This window comes from Siphateles boraxobius, unplaced genomic scaffold (genome assembly GCF_051911475.1).
Source record: "Siphateles boraxobius isolate OS27281-9 unplaced genomic scaffold, OSU_SipBor_1 2, whole genome shotgun sequence".
Lineage (NCBI taxonomy): Eukaryota > Metazoa > Chordata > Actinopteri > Cypriniformes > Leuciscidae > Siphateles > Siphateles boraxobius.
This window is the reverse complement of record NW_027508810.1, coordinates 12,359,839-12,383,745: the sequence shown is the minus strand read 5'-3', so window position 1 is coordinate 12,383,745 and position 23,907 is coordinate 12,359,839. Positions and strand designations below refer to the sequence as shown.

Here is a 23,907-nt window from a genome sequence, read left to right as displayed (position 1 = left end):
TAACTCCATTTAGACAATGTCTTTGTGTTTGGCCATCTCACACGATACTTTGGCATAGGGGGGTAGCCATAATGCATTTGTTAATCTATCATTTAGTTTCTGCATTGTAAAGAGGACGAGTGAAATGGAAGTTGTTCTTAGACAAAAATAGAATTCAGTCAGCAGATGTAACACTCCACACGGATTAATCCAAAAACTGACAAGATACATGTTTCATTTAAATTAATGAAGCTCTTTTAAGTTTTTATTTGTATTTGACTATTTTCATTACAATTAAGTGCATTTCTGTATGTAATTTGTATTAGCCAACTCTAATGTATAAAAAGATAATGATAATGGTAACATGAATAAGCACTTTACATGAATAAGCATTTACTAATGCCTTGATTAATACTTACTTCAACATGAACTAATGATAAGTGAACACATGAACTTATCAAGAATGAATGAAGAGCTAACCTTAAATATGACCGGAGTCATAGATGGATTCATGACCGGAGTCATAGATGGATTTTCTCTCTCTCTCTCTCTCTCTCTCTCTCTCTCTCTCTCTCTCTCTCTCTCTCTCTCTCTCTCTCTCTCTCTCTCTCTCTCTCTCTCTCTCTCTCTCTCTCTCTCTCTTACAGTGATGATAATTATTTGGGGGTAAATTTGCTTTATTGTCTTGAATCTTAATGGTTCTAAAACAGCCTTAATTTTCTTGCAGAATATTTTTTTCCAATATGTAAACTGTAAACCCTTATAAGTTGGCAGAACGTCTCGGTTACGTATGTAACCCTAGTTCCCTGATAGGGAACGAGACGCTGCATCGAACGCTGCGGGAACGCCCCTGCATTGTGCGTCATGAAGCACGTATGGAATCAGCCCAATGGAGAGATGGAACGTCATAGGCGGGTGACGTCATCGACCAGGAAACTATAAACCACCCCAAAAACACAAGCGCATCAGCTTCTGATAGGCCTGAAGGAAGCGCTAACGGGAATGCCGGGAGTATGGCGGAACGACGCAGCGTCTCGTTCCCTATCAGGGAACTAGGGTTACATACGTAACTGAGACGTTCCCTTTCAAGGGAACTTCGAGCTGCGTGGAACGCTGCGGGAAAGCGAATACCCACGTCGCCATAGGACCAAGTGACCGTCATGTGAGAACTAGCGCACAGAGGACGAGAGCACCTGTGCCCCAGGGGTAGAGTTTAAGTCTAGGTCATAGAACTTAATAAAAGTATGCGGTGAAGACCATCCAGCTGAATCACAAACATCACTCAAGGAAACTCCTGACAATAAAGCTTCAGAAGCAGCCATACTCCTGGTAGAGTGGGCTCGTACAGCCAAAGGTGAAGGCTGGCCAGCCGACTCATAAGCAAGTGAGATGGCCTCGACCACCCACTTGCTCATTCTTTGTTTAGACGCGGGACACCCTTTCCTAGGTGGCCCAAAGCACACAAATAATTGTTCTGATTTCCTCCACAGGGCAGCTCTGTGGACATAAGCATCTAACGCCCTAACAGGGCAGAGTAAATTAAGTTTCTCCTGGTCTGACGACAAAAATGGAGGAGGACAGAAAGCCTGCAGAACTGTAGTTCTAACAACATTAGTAGGGACCTTGGGAACGTAACCTGGTCTAGGATGCAGAAAAGCCTTAACCATGCCAGGCGAAAACCTCAGGAACTTCCTGTGTTGTGGAAGGATGGAAATGTAGAAGTACGCGTCCTTTAGATCTATCGTGACAAACCAGTCCTCGGATCTGATTTGTGACACGATCTGCTTGATAGTGAGCATCTTGAATTTTAGCTTCCCTACCGAGCGATACAATAGGCGCAGGTCTAAAATTGGACGCAACCCCCCATCCTTCTTTGGAACGATGAAATATCGGCTGTAATAACCTGACTCCAAACTGGGAGGAGGAACCCGTTCTATAGCCTCCTTTTGAAGGAGCGTTTTCACCTCTTGTTCCATTAACAGAGCCTGCTCGGGCTCCACCACTGTGGGCAGAACCCCTCTGAATTTTGGTGGACGACACCTGAATTGGATAGCATAACCCTTTTTTACTGTCTGCAGGACCCAATGAGATATTTTTGGAAGGCTTTTCCACTCTGCCAGAAATTCTACTAAGGGTACCAGTCTCTCGAGACTGGCCTCTGGTGTAACTTGAGCAGCAAATGCAGCGCCCTGTAACGGCGCACCGGCAGGGAACAACTAGTTTAACTGCTCTGAGACCCTCCTCAGAGGGAGCGAGCGTCCCTCGGGAAAACGCTCGCTGGGACCGTCTGCGCCCCGGCATGAAGGCGGGGTTGGCAGAACGGGCCCCTGAGGGCACAGAGGAAGAATGGGCACCGTAAAAAGAGGTGAACACCTTTCTGCCTTCTTAGCCGAAGCCTTCTTAGCTAATATAACTGTCCTCAGATAATTTCTATAACTGGAAGGTTTCGGCTGAGAGTGCCGCGGCTGAGCCCACTGTCCAGCAGGGGGAGCACGAGACGCGACCCTCTGCTTCTGCTGCGCCCTATGTGATGAGCTCGCAGACGGCCGGGGCTGCTCCCGCCCAGCAGGTCCAGGGATGTGAACTTTTAAAGGGAGACATTTCTTCAAAGCTGCTTTTTGCTTTTTCTCCTCCTGGAATTTATCAATCACAGAATTCACAGCATCACCAAATATACCCAGGGGGGAGAGAGGAGCGTCTAAAAGGAAAGCTTTTTCTTTTTCTTTTATATTTGTCTGATTCAACCACAAATGTCTTTCTGCGGCCACCAGGGCTGCCATAGATCGACCCACTACCTTGGCCGACTCTCTGGTGGCACGCAGGGATAAATCAGCAGCCTGACGCAGTTCACGAACTACATCAGCACCGACCTCCTCACTCTCACTCACGTCCCTCAGCAGGTCAGCCCGGTATGCCTGCAAGATGGACATAGTGTGCAGACATGACGCAGCCTGACCTGCCGCCAAATACGCTTTACCCACCAAAGCCGAGGTATTTCTTAGAGGCTTGGTGGGTAATGCCGGTGCCTTAAAAGATGATGCAGCCTCGGAGGGGAGATGGCTAGCTAGCGTCTCTTCCACGCGAGGCATAGCACCATAACCGTGTGATTTTCCCCCCACAATATTTGAATATGTTGAAGTCTGGGGACTAAACACTCTATATGACACCGGTTTTCTCCACGATATCGACACCTCAGTGTGGCACCGGCATGGAGGTTGCACTCGTGACAGCAAAAATCTCTCATCTAATTTTGATTTAGAAACAGACTCTTGTCTAGTCACTGGCCATTCAATGCTGAGTTTTTCTACAGCTCTTGTTAATACCTCCACTTGCTCGTCACTTTCGGGAGTGTAAGGTGGCGAATCCTCCACATCTCCCCCAATACTAACAACATCCAGCTCATCGGAACTGGATAGTTGCAGTACTGGTGCCTCAGCCTGAGCGGAAGAAACCGCAGCGCGTGCTTCCAAACCCGGGACTGAGGCACTGGATCTCACAGGTGAAGGGAGAGATAGGGCAGAGCCCGTCTCTAACCCCGCTGAGAGATCCATCTGCGATCCCCACGATAAGCGCCGCCGCTCAGCCCTTCTCAAAGTGCGCCCGGCGGGAGCGGAGCGTCCTTAGTGGCAGACGCTCGCAATGCTCACAATCAGCTCCCTCGAGAGCTGACTGGGCATGCTGCACTCCCAAACAAACAACACAAAGAACGTGTGTATCCCCACTCGTTAGATACCGCGAGCAGGGAGGGACACACTTCCTAAACTGCTGTTCGTTCGCCATAACTCTCCCATATATATATAAATTGTTTGTGTGGTGCAGGTTATGTAATGACAGACAATATTTACACAGGGACAGATTCACATATAGCGCGACTGAAGGCACAGAAGCTGATGTGCTTCTGTTTTTGGGGTGCTTTATAGTTTCCTGGTCGATGACATCAACCGCCTATGACGTTCCATCTCTCCATTGGGCTGATTCCATACGTGCTTCATGACGCACAACGCAGGGGCGTTCTCGCAGCGTTCGACGCAGCTCGAAATTCCCTTGAAAGGGAACTCAAAAAAGTTGAGTCAATCAGTTTTTTAAGTTAACAAACTCCAAGTTTATTGTTTAAGTTAATAGTCAGCTTAATACAATCAGTTATTGAGTTCCCTTATCTTTCTAAAAAGTACAATGAGTGATATTTGAGTGATACAATATTTGAGTGAAATAAACTCATTTCATTTGGTTAATTTCATCGTTCAGGTTTACAAAAGGTTTAGAAAAGCCATTTGCTATTTCCCTTATCTGTGACACCTAGTTGGACATGGTCAGAATAATGTGTTTTGACAGTGTCCAATGTCCTTTCTGCTTCAGGTCTCTCAGTGACCACTCAAACCAAATGATTCATGGGAATGAGACACTACGCTGTCAACAGTGTGGGCCTTATAGGGACAGTAATTACAGAGTGGCATGTCACTGTCATTTCCATGTCACAGGCCTTATGTCCCAATTTACTGCTTTTTTTTCTCCTTGTCTATTCTTATTTTTATTTTATTTTTTTGCATTCTCAGCTTCGATACATTAAAGGTGCAAGCACTTAAACAAATACATGTTATTAATATACATAATAGTATTAAAATGATTCACCATATTTCTTTATGCTGTTATTAAACTAAAAATGAATCAAAAGTAGATTTTTGAGTTAGAAATACATATATTTGGATTACTTGTTCATCAAATCCATCTTCATGTATAAGCAGCTGTGCTTCAGTTGCTTCATCAGCTACAAACAATGCAAACCTGATGTTTGCTTTAACTGGTGAAGACGTGTGAACTTAACAGCTTTTATTCTCTCCCAAACGAGTCCAAACGTCATCTATTATGGTTATATACAGAAATCATTAGTGCACCTTATCTAAACAATTAAAGCTGTCCAACTTATATCAACTGCTGTGACAGAGTAATTTTTTCATACTTAACTAATACAGGTAGCAGGACCGTTTCCTTGTTCACTATCAATGTTAAAACCCAAGATATTAATATAGCCTTCCAGACCTCCACAGTATACAAACACACAAGATCAGAGACACTGGCTGTTCACCCAGCTTGAACAACGAACCCACAGATGTTTGAAAGTCTTCAAAGGCCTCTCCACCACAGAAGTTGTTGTCTAAACATGTCCCACTGAAAACGGGTCCAGATCGGGCTGTGCAAATGACTGTAACGTCTCTTTAGTATGTCCTACCGCTCTTTGTTTTTCACAGCCCTTTGGAAACCTGCCCGGGACATAAATCGTGGAACTGTTTCCAAATGGTGGGGCTGTCAGCATGTTAATCTGGCTGATAAACATTGGAGTGAAGTATGTTGGGATCACAGGGGCTCTGCCGGAGACGCTGGAGGCAGGAGCTGTGGGACAGGCAAATGAGTTTAGGGATCCAGGCAGATTAACACAGACGACACAGATCTAAACACAGGCCTGCTGTCCTCCATCTTAATTATTTAGTAATTCACCCGCAGCTCAACATGGAGATCTTAAACTCATCAGGGCAATGAAGACTCCTCTGGGTTCTGTCTGAATGTCTTAGAGGTTCAAATTAGCAGCGGCAAGCGTGGATTCAGGTCTTGTCAGGAAATTATTGCTGATAAAGGTCAGCACTTTAAGGTAAATGGGTCATTGACGTAATTCTCATTTTTGTTTCGCCTTGATCTATTCATTTATTTAAAATGGATAAAAAATTAATACAGACTGTGACTTTAAAACATCTCTTCTACATCTTAAAATCAGCAGTTTTAATTTATGTTTTAAAAAAATTTTTTTATATTTTATTACAGCCCCGAGATTACAGCAGGCCTATTATTATTATTAAACATTTGTCCACCAAATTAAAGTGTGTTGTAATATCTGATTATTTGACTTTAAGACTTACATATCAAATTATGTATCCAAGAAATTTGGTTTAAAAATCCATGCTGTGTGTGTGTGTGTGTGTGTGTGTGTGTGTGTGTGTGTGTGTGTGTGTGTGTGTGTGTGTGTGTGTGTGTGTGTGTGTGTGTGTGTGTGTGTGTGTGTGTGTGTGTGTGTGTGTGTGTGTGTGTGTGTGTGTGTGTGTTATTATTGATTAAAAGGCACTGAATGTTTTTGCAGTGTACTAGACAATAAAATTAATTGTCTGTAGGCTATAGTGTATTGCATATTACTTCCCCTGTGAAGATGTAAAACATCTGTATTTATTATGTATACTGTATGTATGCATACATTAAGACTCTATATTGTATATTACTTCCCCTGTGAAGATGTAAAACATCCGTATTATATATAAGTATGCATACATTAAGACTCTAATTTGTTTTGTGGAGTGTTTAATGCATCCGTCTTATAACTGGCATCAGATGCATTACTTTAATTAATAATCAGTAGCGATGTAGTTCAGGCATTAATGACCTCTGTTTAATGCTTGTCCCTTGAGCTATCATAGAATAATAGCAGGGTTTCGTTTGTAAATCCTAATATATATCATTATTTTTAATGTTCAGTTTTGGTGCAGAGAGTACACACTACAATTGTAAAGGATCCCAAACGCACAGATCAGCTATTCACTTCAAATTGTTGTGAAAAGTTTTCAACAAAACATTTTTCCCTGTTGTGTTATTCACCTTAAATTTGATTAAATTTGAATTGAAGCACATGCAAAGCAGAAATATTCACTGAGTTAGCAGCACTTGCTTTAGAAACTTGATTTAGTAAAAATGCAGAGTCATGGATGCCTAGAAATGCTCCAGGGTCCTGATCTAACATCAGCACTATTTTTTGATCTAGTGGATTCTTAATTGTTCTTTCAGTATGACTCTCTCAGGACAAGAGCACATACACCTGATTCAAAATAAATGGCAACTTCTGTGTGGGTGATTTAATGGAGGCCAGGCGGAGAAGTGAATGTGATGTCTGCTGCTCTGAGAGGTTTGTTTGTGTTGGGCTGAGGTCTCTGGCTCGTACAGCATGTCATAAATCAACCCTATTAAGAATTATATGTGAAAGTTATGGTTGGCTTAATGAGCAAGCCCAATCATTTCTGACAGACTGCATCAAAATCCATCCCTAAAATAAACTTGCAGAGCTATATATGAGTCAATGATGCGAAAATCATTTTGTTTTCGTCTGGATTATTCAATGAAATTCATACAGACAGTGGCTTGAATACAGTCATCGGTAACACTTTATTTTACAGTGTCCTTGTTACATATGTTACATGTACTTACCATAGTAACAACAGTAAATTATGCATAATTACATGCAACTAAACCTCAACCAAATCCCAATCCTACCTTAACCCAAGTGCATGTAGTTGCTTAATATTACTCAGTACTTAAATATATAACTACACTGCAACAATGACACCTTAAAATAAAGTGTAACCCAGTCATCTTTTATGATGAGCATGTTTTCAATTTCTGAATTAAAGTATGTGTAACACAGTCCACTGAAGGTGAGTTGATTTGCACCCATGTGCAGTTTTATTGAAAACTTAACAGATACAAAATCAGCAGAAGACTTGACAAAGCGTGAATTGGCTTGACTTTACTAAACTTGAAACATAAAACATTACACTCACCAACAATGGTTTACACGCCTTAATATGGCCTTATTTGCAAATGGCCTTAAAACTTAAAAATGTCTAAGTGGTGTAAAAGAAAATCTCATAAAATACTGAAATTCCTGAAAACAAAATTTTAGCATTAGTAGTTTGCCATGATATTATTATAACTTCTTTAAAAATATGAATTGAAGCAGTTTTTCTTCAAATATTACATTAATAATTCATATTAATATTTCTATATATTAATATGATTTATCTATATATCAATATTACATATAAATAATCAAGATGATTAACTGTGATTGTCTGCCAAATCATAGTCAGTGTGGTTTGATTTTAGATTGATTTTTAATTTTCCATGGGATTATTTAGTCAGGTGGATTAATTATTTATTAATCATTTTTAATTATTTATAATATTTACTATATGTATTATCTAATGTATTAAGTTTTATATTTCTAATATATATATTGTGTAGTCGTCAGGAAATAAATACAGTATGTTTTGTTTTTTTTATTTGAAAATGATACAGATGCTTTTGAAAAATGTACCAATGAAACCAATATTAAAAAAGGATTAAATTCCTAATAACCTAGCACACACTAGGGATATTTTTCAAGGAGTTCACCTTCCCAGCATCCTAGACATCCTTATTTGTCATTGACCCATAAACTCATTATGCACTGAACACATTAGTGGTTTGTGAGAGATGAGGGCATTGAGCTGTATCTGAAATGAGGTCTGGGGAGGCATGAAACCTACATATTACACACGAGCCTCGGCACAGTCTGCTGGTATTCACTTGAGATATCAATCGTTCAAACGTCTCATAGGGCACATCACAATGAAACAGTCAGCACATTTCAGTGACAGTCTGTTCTTCTTGCTGAAAGATTAGTCCTTTCCTCACCCTGACACCCCATCTAGATAACAAAACTAGACCAATCTAAAACAACAGAGCTGTTTAAACTACAAGTTTGTGATGCATTGATTTTAACAGAAGTGTTGCTTGTAGATTACACTAAAACCTAGTGCTCTTCCTATCTAGACAGCCTTTTAAGTCATACTGTAGAAAGGTGGGTCGGATAATTGTAGAGTTGTTAGCTTAGCATTATGCTATTGTTAAACTCAATTGGTATCAGCTGTATCTCCCATGCGCTTCAGGGAGCAATGCTCTAAATCTTAAACAGCAAGGCAGCTAATTAGGTTTTGGTTGTGAGAAGCTTTGCCCTGTGCAAACTTTAGCACACAGTGTGCGTGCGAAGCAAAATTTAGCTACATAACACCCGGGTGGTGTTACTAAAACCAACAGCAGTTTTATGCGTTAGCTGCGCTTGAGCTGCAGTGATATATGAGTTTCAGTGAGAGACAGATTACATGCATGTCTGTGTGAGTGAGTCCTGCCTGCAATGATGGAGGTGCATTTCACGGCACAACACACAGCCAGTGCCGATGACAGTTGGCTTTTGTGCACGTCATCAGCCGTTCAGAAGCAAACTCAAAACTCAGTCTAATAGAGCATTACACTTCCACTGATGCCAGTTCAAACTCATGCCTCATATTTTAAAGGTATAATTATTGTCTCCAGCCCCTATAAAACCATCCAGCTTGCAGTGTTTTTGCCTGTAACATCAATATTGATGTATGACCCATGGAGTTTATGACGGGAAACTGTTATGTTTTTGATGACTTAGCCATGGACTGCGCAAAGGTCCTTTCACACCAAGTACTTTATAAAGAAAACGTCTCGGTTACGTATGTAACCCTAGTTCCCTGATAGGGAACGAGACGCTGCGTCAAGCTGTGGGAACGCCCCTGCGTGTGTGCGTAATGAAGCACGTATGGAATCAGTCCAATGGAGAGACAGAACGTCATAGGCGGGTGACGTCATCGACCAGGAAACTATAAAGCACCCCCAAAACACAAGCGCGACAGCTTCTGATAGGCCTGAACGAAGCGCTAACGGGCCTGGTGGGAGTATGGCAGAACGACGCAGCGTCTCGTTCCCTATCAGGAAACTAGGGTTACATACGTAACCGAGACGTTCCCTTTCAAGGGAACTCGAGCTGCGTCAAGCTGTGGGAACGCTAATACCCACATCGCCATAGGAGCAAATGACCGTCATGTGGGAACTAGCGCACAGAGGACGAGAGCACCTGGCCCCAGGAGTGGAACTTAAGTCCAATTCATAGAACTTAACAAATGTATGCGGTGCATCCCAAACATCACTTAGCGATACTCCTGACAACAATGCTTTAGAAGCAGCCATACTCCTAGTAGAGTGGGCTCGTACAGCCAAAGGTGAAGGCTGACCAGCCGACTCATAAGCAAGTGAGATGGCCTCAACCACCCACTTGCTCATTCTCTGTTTAGACGCGGGACACCCTTTCCTGGGTGGCCCAAAGCACACAAATAACTGTTCTGATTTCCTCCACAGGGCAGCTCTGTGGACGTAAGCGTCTAACGCCCTAACCGGGCAGAGAAGGTTAAGTTTCTCCTGATCTGACGACACAAATCGAGGAGGACAGAAAGCCTGCAGCACTGTAGGTCTAACAACATTAGTAGGGACCTTTGGGACATAACCTGGTCTAAGGTATAGAAAAGCCTTGACCATACCAGGCGAAAACTCCAGGCACGAGGGTGCAATCTCCGATTCTCTTAAGTGAGGAGATTGCAAGAAGAAAAAGAGATTTAAACGTGAGAAATTTCTCACAAACTTCCTCAATAGGTTCAAAGGGGGCCAAAGAAAGGCCCTCTAGTACAATGGCCAGATCCCAAGTCGGCACCCTCGTACGGACTGCAGGCCTCAGCCTCAAAGTGCCACGAAGGAAACGAGTTATAAGTGGGTGTCTCCCAAGAGAAACTCCACTGAAAGGGACATGGTAAGCAGCTAGTGCCGCCACATACACCTTTAGTGTGAAGGGGGATAAACCTGCAGAGAAACGCTCCTGCAGAAACTCCAGCACTGCACCCAATGGGCCGTTAACTGGGTCCTGCCGATGTTCTGCACACCAAGAAGTGAAACGTTTCAACTTCAGGGAATATAATTTCCTCTTGGACGGAGCTCTGGAGTGAAGGATGGTCTCAACAACCTCAGTTGAGAGACCAGAATTTATGAGCTGGGCCCCCTCAGAGGCCAAGCCCACAGTTTCCACAACTCTGGGCGGGGGTGAAATATCGTACCGCCATCCTGAGAGAGTAGATCCCTCCTGATCGGAATCTCCAAGGGAGAGCCGTCCAGAAGAGATATTAGGTCCGCAAAACCATACTCGGGCCGGCCGGAACGGGGCTACTAGAAGTAGGCTGACACCGTCCTGGCGAACCCTCTCCAGAACTCCTGGTAGCAGAGCAATCGGGGGAAAAAACGTACAGACATGACCTCGGCCACGGCTGTACCAGAGCGTCCAACCCCAGAGGGGCTGGCTGACTGTTGGAGAACCACAGATGACAGTGCGTTGTCTCCTTGGAGGCGAATAGGTCCACCTCGGCGCGACCGAAACTCAACCAAAGGAGCTCCACCACCTCGGGGTGGAGTCTCCATTCCCCCGGCCTCGGCCCCTGCCTCGACAGGGAGTCTGCTACCACATTCAAATAACCAGGAAGATACATATATCTCATAGAGACCGTAATATCCCCTGGGACCACAGGAGGATCTGACGGGCCAACTTGTAAAGTGGACGCGACCGCAGGCCCCCCTGATGATTTATATACGAGACCACCGACATGTTGTCTGACTGAACTAGCACATGATGACCTCTGAGGTCCGCTAGGAAGTGTTTCAAAGCTTGGAACACTGCCAACATCTCTAGACAATTTATATGCCATGATAGATGATGGTCCTGCCACAGACCTTGGGCTGGATGACCACTCATGACCGCCCCCCACCCTGTGAGGGAAGCAACCGTCGTTAGCGTTACGCGACGACAAAGAGCCCCCAACACAGGCCCTTTGGATAGGAACCAAGTTTCTTTCCACATGACCAGAGCACGAAGGCAGCGCCGCGTGACTTTGATCGTGCGGAGGGGATTTCCCCTCGGGGGCAATCCCTTGGTCCAGAGCCACCACTGTAGTGGTCTCATGTACAACAGGCCGCAAGGTATAACGTTGGACGCTGCTGCCATCAGACACAACAGTCTCTGAAACTGTTTTACAGTGAGTAGCTGGCCTAGCTTTACTTGTTTCATTCCTGAGAGAATCGAAGCGATGCGGGTCGGAGAAATTTGCGCCCGCATCAAGACCGAATCCCAAACGACCCCCAGAAAAGTGGTCTTCTGAGAAGGAGATAATACACTTTTCTTTGCGTTCAGCCTCAACCCCAACTTTCTGATATGAGCGAGAACGACATCTCGATGCCGAACCCCCATCTGCTCTGTCTGAGCTAAAATCAACCAATCGTCGATGTAATTGAGGATACGAATGCCCTGAAGCCTTAGGGGCACTAAAGCTGCATCCATGCATTTCGTGAAAGTGCGGGGAGATAAAGCTAGGCCAAATGGAAGAACCTTGTTCTGGTACGCCTCGCCCCCGAAGGCGAACCTTAGGAACTTCCTGTGTTGTGGAAGGATGGAAATGTGGAAGTACGCGTCCTTTAGATCTATCGTGACAAACCAGTCCTCGGATCTGATTTGTGACACAATCTGCTTGATGGTGAGCATCTTGAATTTTAACTTCCCTACCGAGAGATTCAACAGGCGCAGATCTAAAATTGGACGCAACCCCCCATCCTTCTTTGGTACGATGAAATATCGTCTGTAAAAACCTGACTCCAAACTGGGAGGAGGAACACGTTCTATAGCCTCCTTTTGAAGGAGCGCTTTCACCTCTTGTTCCATTACCAGAGCCTGCTCGGGGCCCACCACTGTGGGCAGAACCCCTCTGAATTTTGGTGGACGACACCTGAATTGGATAGCATAACCCTTTTTTACTGTGTGCAGAACCCACTGAGATATTTTTGGAAGGCTTTTCCACTCTGCCAGAAATACTACTAAGGGTACCAGTCTCTCGAGACTGGCCTCTGGTGTAACTTGAGCAGCAAACACAGCGCCCCTTTAACGGCGCACCGGCAGGGAACGGCTGGCTTAACTGCTCTGAGACCCCCCTCAGAGGGGGCGAGCGTCCCTCGGGAAAGCGCTCGCTGGGACCGTCTGTGCCCCGGCATGAAGGCGGGGTTGGCAGAACGGGCTCCTGAGGGCACCGAGGAAGAGCGGGCACTGTGTAATGCGGTGAACGACTGTGGCGTCAGGACTTCTTCTTTGCCGAAGCCTTCTTGGCAATAATAACTGTCCTCAGATCAGTTTTGCCAGAAGACTTCGGCTGGGAGTGCCGCGTCTGGTCCCACTGTTTGGAAGGGGGAGCGCGAGACGCGACACTCTGCTTCTGTTGTGCCCTATGTGAGGAGCTGACTGACGGCCTGGACTGCTCCCGCCCAGCAGTACCGGGGACATGAATTTTAAGAGTCATAAATTTCTGGAACGCCGCCGACTGTTTTTTCTCTTCCTGAAATCTATCTATGACGGTATTTATTGAGTCACCAAACAGACCATGAGGAGAAAGCGGAGCGTCCAAAAGAAAAGCTTTGTCTTTTTCTTTCATGCCAGAGAGATTCAACCATAGATGTCTCTCTGCGGCCACCAGGGCTGCCATAGTACGGCCCATTAGCTTGGCTGACTCCTTGGTGGCGCGCAGAGATAAATCTGGAGCCTGACGCAGTTCGCGAACTACATCAGTGCTGACCTCTTGACTGTCACTCACATCCTTTAATAAGTCAGCCTGGTAGCCTGCAAGATGGACATCGTGTGCAGGCACGCCGAGGCTTGACCGGCCGCCGAATACGCCTTAGCCACTAAAGCTGATGTACTTCTAAGAGGCTTAGAGGGTAAAAGTGGTGCTTTAAAAGAAGATGCAGCTTCAGCAGAATGACGTCGCCGCTCAGCCTCGGCAGAAGCGGGACTCGATCCGCGGGGATCGCGAACCGAACCACTCTCCTCAAAGAGTAATCGGCGGGAGCGGAGCGTTCTAAGTGGCAAACGCTCGCAATGCTCACAATCAGCCCCCTCAAGAGCTGACTGGGCCTGCTGCACTCCCAAACAAACAACACATAGGCTGTGTGTATCCCCGCCCGTTAAATAGCGCGAGCAGGGAGGAACACACTTCCTAAACTGTTGTTCGCTCGCCATTGTCTCTCAATATAATATATATATATAGTTTTTTGAAATAGTGAAACTCCTGCTTAGTTACAGACAAAAACACTTGAGACAGATCCACATATAGCACTTACTGAATGCATAAAAGCTGTCGCGCTTGTCTTTTGGGGGTGCTTTATAGTTTCCTGGTCGATGACGTCACCCGCCTATGACGTTCTGTCTCTCCATTGGACTGATTCCATACGTGCTTCATGACGCAAACACGCAGGGGCGTTCCCACAGCTTGACGCTGCTCGAGTTCCCTTGAAAGGGAACTGTGATGATAATTATTAGAGGTATAGCGGTACACAGAAGTCACGTGCGGTATGTAACTTAGAATTGGGGTCACGGTTCAATAGAAGTTTGGTACAACAGGAAAGAAAAATCCACAATGCTAGGTTTCTTTTTATTTATTTTAAATAGACAGTAGTGCAAATTACAATTTGTTTCAACTAGCGGCATTTAGACCCCCCTGCGGTAGTTGGTGCAGTACAGTGTATTAAGCACTAAGCAGTAAACAGAATGCACTCTTGAAAAAGAGTATTTGGTATTTGGTCACAATCAGCTACAAAACTGAAAAGCACATCTTGTGTTATAAAAGTACAAAATAATGAAAATAATAAATTATCAAGCTCTTTAAAGTCAGATGGATTCTATAAGTGATTTCAACAATATCATTCATCTGTGTCGTTATCGTTCATACATGTCGTACAAGTTACAAAGGGGTCGGCGTAAATGAGGCCATCGTATTGGTTTTGCATTTGATTAAGTATTTTCCCGCTCTTGAGTCTGGATTTTGATGATAAGCGTATGTTATCTTGGATGAGCGATCTCCCACTCGGGACAGGATGTTTTCTTCAACAAACCTCAGACTGAAACTACACAACACATATGTCAGCTCTTACCAATGTGCGGACGTAGACGAGCAGCATGCCTCGAGTGCTTTACTTTTTGAAAATAAACTTCCTCGAAATGAAATAAGGACTGACAGCCAGATCAAACAAAATGCCCAGTGAGAATGAAGCAATACCTGTAATTTTTACTGATTATTTTTTCTGATTGGTGCTTTGCAAGAAATTAGATTAAATGTGCGCACACTTAACCACATTCTCCTATGGCTTTTATAGTGAATGATTATACTATGTGGTTATGAAACTAGGATTGTGCTCTCACTGAAATTTGGCAAATACATGTTATGGATTCTGATTTATTAATCAAAATGATTTAGGAAAATACCTTGACCTTGGTCACATTTCCTCCAAAAAGACAACCAAGGAAAAAAATATCAGCCTGTTTTAGGACCATTTTTATGCATTGTGACTTTATTTGCATCACAATTAAGCCCATCAAATTCTCATTACCATAATGAGTCCCAGCATTTTCCTATCGAGTGCCAACAACCCCCCCCCCCCCCACCCCCCCCCCCCACACACACACACACACACATTATTCTCAGTAATGTTTAATTATTCTTAGAATTGTTTCAATAATGTTTCACTATGGTGCTATTTGTATTATATACAATAATTCAATTAACAATTAAATATAAAAAAATAGTTGTATCCTTAACAGTTTACACATTCATTTAGTGAAAATTTGAATTTAATAAAAGAAATGAATTGTGCTTAATTGTCATGAAAATAACCCCACAATACATTAAATATTAGTTTTAAATATTGCCCTTATTTTTAATATATTATTTAATAATTATTTTTATATAATTTATTTGGTAACACTTTACAATAAGGTTCATTAGTTAACATTAGTTAACAAATACAGTAACAAATGTAGCAGTTTAGCATTTCTTTATTTCATGCAGTTTTAGGGTGAAGTAAGACTCAGACATGCTCTCGACAGGCTTTGTGAGACCATAAATCTACCATACCTTCTTAATAGTATTACTCATTTGTTCCTGTGTAGTTATTCATTATTAACGGAAAAGGAGGTGTAACCGCAATATTTGCATACTGAATTGTGATGGGCCTTTTCTGTCTTGCATCTCTACCATATAGCCACCTTTACAGTGCAAAGACAGTGTATTGAAACTGGTTTTGTTTTTACTGAAGATGTGACGTTTGAGATGAAGGAATTTACAAGTGCACCTTCAGAGTTCATATATTCATACTGCCGGTGTGCATCACTTTTTTATTACACTTCGCTTAAGGTTTCTGCAGGGAGAGTTGACTTGCACTATTTATTGATGCCAGACTTTTTAAAGACAGGAGTTAGGACAGGAGTTAGGATTTCATTACAGAGGTCTATAAGTCTACGCGTCAGCACTGTTTGCTTTAGCGCGCACATATATGAATGGCGTCCTTATCATCAGCTTGGAGATTGAAGGTTGATCCGTAACCTTTATGAGAGGCAGCACAGTGAGTAATGCAATTTTTCGTGGGTCCCTTGTGAGCATCTGTGTTTGAGTAATTTATGTTATGGGCCTATTATGAAGCCAACCAAGAGAAACCATAGATACTGTGTATTTTAAGTGCCACCTACTTAAAACCTGGAAAAGAGCTGTGTTTACATGGTACATAAAAGCCATGGCAATCTGTCAAGTTCTCATTCATTGAGAGATGTTTACTTTGCATCAAGTGGGATAAAGTTTTTCATGTTATTGAGGGATATAGTAGCGCTCGTTGTGTGTGTGTGTGTGTGTGTGTGTGTGTGTGTGTGTGTGTGTGTGTGTGTGTGTGTGTGTGTGTGTGTGTGTGTGTGTGTGTGTGTGTGTGTGTGTGTGTGTGTGTGTGTGTGTGTGTTGACACAAGGTCTAGTGTTGACCTCATTTAGTTGTTTTTCATGAGTAGCAAGTAGTGACGTATCAAAGCTGTCCTAATTTGTTCACCGTCATGCCCATGTTTTTGTTGTTTGTTTATAGCCTGTTTCTTTATAAACTTCATTTATTAAAATAACCTTACACTTTCTCAGCTAATAAACTTAGAATACAGCATCATTTACAACACCCCAAAGAATAAAACTTTATTATGTTACAGTGAAACAGATTTTTTTCTAAGTAAAACAGATTTCTCTCTCTGTTTTCTTGCAGTATCTTTCATTCTTGTTTTTGTAAGCTCATACTCTTGTATAAACTTGGGGTTAGGACTTTTTAAATCCCTTAACCAATACCAATATTTACTTTGTAACTTTTTCTATAGCATTCAAGCTATTCAACCGTTTTTTAAGAAGTCTCTTATTCCAAAGCTGCATTTATTTGAACGAAAATACAGTAAAACAGTAATGTTGTGAAATATAATTAAAATTTAAAATAACTGGTTTCTATTTTAATATATATTTTTTTAAATGTAATTTATTCCTGTGATGCAAAGCTGTATATTCAGCATCATTGCTCCAGTCTTCAGTGTCACATGATCCTTCAGAAATCATTCAGATGCTGATTTGCTGCTCAAGAAACATGTATTATTATCAATGTTGAAACCAGTTGAGCTGCTTAATATTTTATTGAAAAAAAAATTTTGGTAACACTTTATTTTCATGGTCCCTTTAACACATTCTGTTGACTATAAGTAACATTGCACCTACATATCTACTAACTCTCATTAGAGTATTAGCATAATATTAGCAGACTTTCTGCTTAATATCTTTTAAATCTTTATTTTGATGATCCCCAACAGACAATCTACTGATTATAAGTAACTTTTCAAGTGCATATCATATTAACCCTTATTCAACTTTTGAAGTGGTGGGCCCCACTCTATGGAATAACCTTCCTATTTAACTTAAAATGGCTTCCACTTTGTCTGTGTTTTAAACAGCGATAAAAAAACTCATTTGTTTGGATTAGCGTCCAATGTGTAATTTACTTGTTTTTATTTTTATTTTTACTTTACTTTTATTTTAATTGTAATGCACCATATTTTGACTGACGATAGGAATGTTGTTGGTTTAACGTGTATTTGTTGTGATTATTGCACAGCACTTTGGTCGGCCAAAAGCCGGTATTAAATGTGCTCTAGAAATAAACTAACTTGAACTTGAACTAACCCTACCTCTACTCCTAATACTCTACTAATACTTTAATGAGAGTTAGTAGACATCTAGATGCAACGTTACTTATATTCAACAGAATGTGTAAAGTGTAAGCCATTTTTCTTATTTGAAATATAAATATTTTGTAACAATGTTAAAGTCTTTACTGTCAATTTTGAACAATTGAATGCATCCTTGCTTAATGAAAATTTTAATTTCTTTAAAAAATATCTATAAATAAATAAACTTACTGACCACAAACATATGAGTGGTAGTGTACATCCACCCAACTGAACGAAGACATTCGGTCTGTTCTGATTTAAGGGTAATTCACACACAACGACGCTTGTGATAATAGGTAGACAGGGGCAATAGAACTGACAAAAATACAGGGGCCTTCGGATTAAGAGCAATCCATGACTGTTTTTAATTTAACACAATCTCAAAAATGTGGAATCCATGGCAAAAGACTCTTTGTGTAATGGTCAAAGACGTCCATTTGTGTGTATTTACATAGAAAACCCACGCACACTGATGTGAGAATGTGTCCTGTGTGAACGGCCCCTCTGAATTTTAGACTTACTGTACTTTGACAGACTTTTCAAATTCTCACTCAGCTGTTCATGTTTTCCAAATCAAAATGTCAGAAAGTTAACACAGACAAGCATCAATGTCTGTATGGCCAATATAATCCTCAAACCTTCTATTTGCAGTTTAAATTCTCCCTCCTATTCATGAATGTCAGTCATGTGACCTCTTACGTCATCCGCTCTTTTTCCAGTTGACTGCCGCCATCTTGAGTACCTGACACACATTAGCTATCTAGCTTGCTACGATTTAGAGCTTCATATGGATACAGTAAATGGCTACGAAAGACAACATTTCGCACCTAGATTACCACAAAAAGAAACGCTACTTTAAATAAATATCATCGTTATGCTGTGATCCTTACGCGATACCTGATGCGTAGTAGCTACTTCCAGCCTCTGACATTTGACTAGCAGATTTTCTCTCAATTCTCTCTGTTTGTTTCACTTTATACATAACCAACTTTGTTTATGTAAACCTTGTGTGTATTTGACAGTATTAGCGCAATAAGACTAGAAAGATAACTTGGTTCAGTAACCAGGTGCTGTTGTTAGACAGGCTTTGTGCATGTGCGCTTCGGGTGTATGCGCTCAGAAAAGCGCACGTTAGAGCCGCGCATCAACAAGTGAATGACTTGTTTAACCGGCAAGGCTTTAAAGCACATGCACATAATTAACTTGTGAACTGCAGTGTCCCTTCCTCTGCGTTAACATTTGATTATTCCCTTTATTCCTAAAAAGCTGACATCAATTCATCGCGATCTCACACATCTCTGTTATTATCAATGAAGCTGACTGCACAATAAATCTTTCATAATATATACACTTTGTTTGTTATAATTAGAGGATTTGCCAGCATACAGAATTCAGCTCTGAACAAAAAGTCAGTTTTGATTGGCCTTTGCGTTCAAGAAATCAACACATATGTATGTGATTGGCTAAATCGCTCAAAGCTACAAAGTGCAAACATGTTATAAAAATAAACTCTGGCCTGTAAATCGTTTCTATTTTGTAATGTACAAAAATGTATAAGTTTTTATATGTTTTATTCATAGATATTTCTAGTTTGCGGGAGTCCCGCGAATCGTTATATTCTCCGCAACCCGCACACACAGAGTGAATGCATTACCGCTCGCACTCGGCCATCAAATCTAGTCCCGCGCCGCGCTCTATTGCGTTGGGAGTGCACGTTTCTAGATAAAGGAACCGGCCCGAGGATAGTGACGGGAAATATCGGGTCGGGCCGGGTCAAGTTCGGGCTCGGGCAGATAATCTAAGCTCTAGTTCCTTTGCGACTGACGTATCGATCTTGCCGAATCTAGGTACTCAAAATGGCGGAAGACAAGTTTTAGAAGTGAGTGACGTCAGTGAGGAGACGTTGGTGACATCATCTGATATTCATGTATAGCATTTTTTGTTGTTTGAAAAGTATGCAATGAATCAATTCGGATGGAAATAACCTGCGTTTCCTGTTCTTTCCTCCTGTTTCTTCCTCTCTGTCCTTCATGTGTCCTGCTGCCCTCTGCTGCCCCCTGTCCTCCTCTCCTCCAGCGGCTGCTCCTCTGCCTCCAAACTGCTCCTCTGGTTCTGCAACACTAGGCCTGTTCCTGTCTAGTGCTGTGTGGGGAGCTCTCAAGTGAGTCCTTTTCACACTCACACACTGTTTTCTTTCCCATCACTTCAAGGTTTCTTTCAGAGATTGACTTCGCCTCATATTCTTTTAACATGACATCTGTCATCTCCATTTAAAAGGCTTAATGGTTTGTAATGCGTGCGTGTATGTGTGTGTCCTTTATGTATTTGTAAATGCAGATTTATTCTGCGCTAGATACTTCTTCGTGCTTTAGTGAGCCAATAATGACGCTTTCATTATCCAGCTTTTTTGTTTACCGCTGCCGCTGTGAACGGAGGTTCATTCATTTAGTATTCCTGCACAGGTGGATCATAGTCTCTAATCGTGCAATCCAATTATCATGTTCTTTATGATACTTTCAAAAGGCTGAAATATTGTGTTCTTTTAAAAAGTTTCTATTAATTACTAAAGGTAAACATCACTTCTGATATTCACTGTGAGGGTTAGGGGTTTGAACAAACTCCTTATTACACCTCAAATGACATGAGACCTTGAATGATACCTCAGATTGTGCTAAGCATGTTTATAGTGCAGTAAACATGCTATTGCTTTCGGTGCAAGTCTCCTTAATGCAATTTACACGTGAGTGTGATGAAGAAGCAACATCAAACTGGCTGAATTACTGTAAAATTCAGATGATATGCAGTTTTTATCAGATTTCGGAGAAAACACTATCCAGTTTGTTAGACTTTTGTTTTTAACTCATATCTTCTCTTACGAGAGGTTCTCTCGTACTGCGTAATATCTTACGCTATGGGGAAAACTTCTTTTCACCCTGATATTGAAGCCAAAAATTATCCTTAATTTTGAATCAATGTAAAACGCGTTGCAGCAGCATGCAGACATAGGCAAGACGGCTCGCGTGCCTATTGGCTGACCTGCCTATCGAGAGAGGCCCTGCGTGACCCCATATCCAATGGGGGCGCTTTGCTCGCCACCTTCAGTCGCCGTACCTGCTACGCTTTCCGTCGTCTATATCCTTTTACCTCTGCTGAGAGTGTGTGTTCGCCACCGCGACTCACACTCTCTCTATCTTATCTAAAAGAGCAAGCATCTTTTTAAAGATGCCTCATTCCTGTGGCTCGTGCCGAGCCACACTCAGCGACGGATACCGCCATGTCATCTGCGTTTCCTGCCTGGGTGAGGATCATGCAGCTCTCGCGCTCGCTGACGGCGGCTGCCATCATTGCGAGCTATTGCCATGGCGACTCTGAGGACTGTCCCGCGCCATATAAAGTGCCGTACTCAACGGGTCCCCGAGCCTTCTCCAGCCTGCGAAAGCTCGCCGGTTCGCCAGACAGCTTCGCCAGCTTCACTCGAGTCGCTCACCAACGGACAGCGGCCGCCGTCCGCCGCCGCTTCCGCCATTGGTTACGATGACATAGCTGCTTCTGTGGAGGAGGACCGCTGCTTTATCCTGGTGTCGGACAGTGAGGATTGGGCGAGCTCTGTGGACCTCCCCCCTCTGCCCGCGAGTCGTCAGGGAAATGGGACAGCATCGAATCCGAGCTGATACATCTGCTCTCACAGGCCGCGGCGAGCCTCAGCCTTGAGTGGAAGGCGCCAGCGCAGCCCGCTCTCGCTCTGCCGGACGCCGCCCCCTTCCGCGTGGGCCCCGACCGAAGACTGAGATAAAGCCCGAGGCCTCAAAGTCTTCCTAGCCCTCCTAGGTAAGCAACTGTGTTTAAGTCTCGCCGCGGCCAGACTCGCACAGTAAATGTTAGCTCGTTCAGTTCCAGAAAATGCGACTGTTCCAGTGTATTCTGCAGTAAACAAGCCGGGACCACGGGCCGCTTGCCTGCACACAAAAGCCATTTTACGGCGACCCAGATAAATCACATGAAGTGTATTTTCTGTATTCCGGCCACGGCCGATGGTGTCAATTGTGCATTACATGTAGTGAATGTGCCCACAATACACAATGCATGTCCCATGGTTTCTGTAAAAACGAAACCAACACACATTCAGTCAGCTCAGGCTGACGGTGTTTTCTGTGCAGTAAATGTGCCCGCTGTCCTGCGCCCACGTTCTCTAACAGACACGTTGAACCCCACGGGTTTTGTCCCGCTTGCTCTCTCTACGCAGACTGCCATAGAGATATCGAACGCGGCCAGCGACTCATGTCGATTGTGCATTACATGTAGTGTATGTGCCCACATCTCAGTGCACACAAACACTACATAATGCATGTCCCACGTTTTCTGTGAAAACGAAATCAACACACACATTCAGTCAGCTCAGGCCGAGGGTGTTTTCAGTGCAGTAAATGTGCCCGCTGTCCCGCGCCCACATTATCTCACAGACATGTTGAACCCCACGGGTTTTGTCCCACTCACTCTCTCTCCGAAAACTGCCTTAGAGAAATCGAGCGCGGCCAGCGACTCATGTCGATTGTGCATTACATGTAGTGAATGTGCCCACAAACACTAAGGGGTTACTAACTAATACAGCAGTCGGACAACATGTCAGTGGTGGCATACATAAATCACCAGGGTTCCATCAGGTCCCAAAACCTTTACAGGCTGACGGAACGCCTCCTGGTCTGGGCTCAGCACAACCTGCTTTCACTGAAAGCAGCGCATGTGCCTGGTCACCTGAATCTGGGACCGGACAGACTGCCCAGAAACAATGTTCCAGCAGGAGAATGGTCGCTGCACCCGCAGACGATCCGACTGCTGTGGGAGACATTCGGCAGAGCGCAGGTGGACCTGTTCGCGTCCCAAGAAAACGCTCACTGTCCGAAGTTTTTCTCCAAAAGCAGGGATGCGCTGGCCCACGTCTGGCCCCGCTGCCCTCTCTATGCCTTTCCCCCCATCTCGCTCCTGCCTCAGGTGTTGGAACGAATCAGGGAAAATGGATGCTCAGTGCTGCTTGTGGCTCCGCTCTGGACGAACCAGGCTTGGTTCCCATTCCTTAAGCAACTGACCAGCACTGCCCCGTGGCCTATACGAATGAGGAAAGACCTCCTCTCTCAGGCCAAGGGCTCGATTTGGCATCCTCGCCTGGAAATTTGGTCCCTACATACATGGGCCATCAACGGGTACCCGCTAACCTCACCGGAGGGAGTGTTAAACACTATCACGCAGGCTAGGGCCCCGTCTACTAGACGGCTCTATTCCTCAAAATGGTCTGTGTTCTCTGGCTGGCGTCAAGCTCAGGGCTTTTCACCCCTAGACTGCGGGGTTACGGGAGTTCTCTCCTTCCTTCAAGAGTTACTGGATAAGGGCAAAACTCCATCCACACTCAAAGTTTATGTGGCGGCCATAGCAGCGTTTACTAAACCGGTGTCTGGCCAGTCACTGGGGAAGAACAACCTGGTCATGCGATTCCTCAAGGGAGCTAAGAGGCTGAATCCTCCCAGACCCCCTTCAGTCCCTGCGTGGGACCTTTCTACGGTTTTGGAAGCCATGAAAGGTACCCCATTCAAGCCAATCCATTTGTCAGACGTGAAACATTTGTCTTTCAAAACAGTGTTTCTTATGGCTATGGCTTCAGTGAAGCGCATTGGGGATTTACAAGCGCTTTCGGTAAGCGCGACATGTATGGAATTCGGGCCTAATGACTCGAAAGTCATACTCAAACCAAGGCACGGGTACGTGCCTAAATCCCTCAACACACCATTCAGGGCCCAGGTTATTTCCCTCTCCGCCCTTCTGGTTCATAACGAGGAGAAGGAGGCGAGTCTCCTTTTCCCTGTTAGGGCACTGAGAACTTATGTGTCCCGCTCGTCTGTTTTCAGACAGACCGAGCAGCTCTTTGTTTTGTTTAGCGGGCGTTCTAAGGGACTAGCCGCATCAAAACAGAGCCTATCCAGGTGGATAGTCGACGCCATAGCGTTTGCTTACACTTCTAAGGTCCTTTGAGTGTCAGAGCGCACTCCACAAGGGACGTGGCCTCGTCGTGGGCGTGGTCTAGCGGGATCACTTTGCAGGATATCTGTATGGCGGCAGGCTGGGCCTTGTTTT

The 23,907-nt window shown here is 43.7% G+C and overlaps 1 protein-coding gene across 2 annotated transcripts in view; it reads left to right on the top strand.

Moving 5' to 3' along the window:
- The window catches only part of htr4 (5-hydroxytryptamine receptor 4), a 161,843-nt gene that overhangs the window by 110,658 nt on the left and 27,278 nt on the right, over positions 1 to 23,907 (top strand). The window contains exon 7 of one of the 2 annotated variants that reach the window (XM_077235948.1): positions 19,861 to 19,945. The exons of the other annotated variant lie outside the window; for it this stretch is intronic. Within the exon in view, the coding sequence (XP_077092063.1) occupies positions 19,861 to 19,924 (64 nt within the window). The 3' untranslated portion in view covers positions 19,925 to 19,945. The remainder of the gene's footprint in view (positions 1 to 19,860; positions 19,946 to 23,907) is intronic. 2 annotated transcript variants of the gene reach the window in all.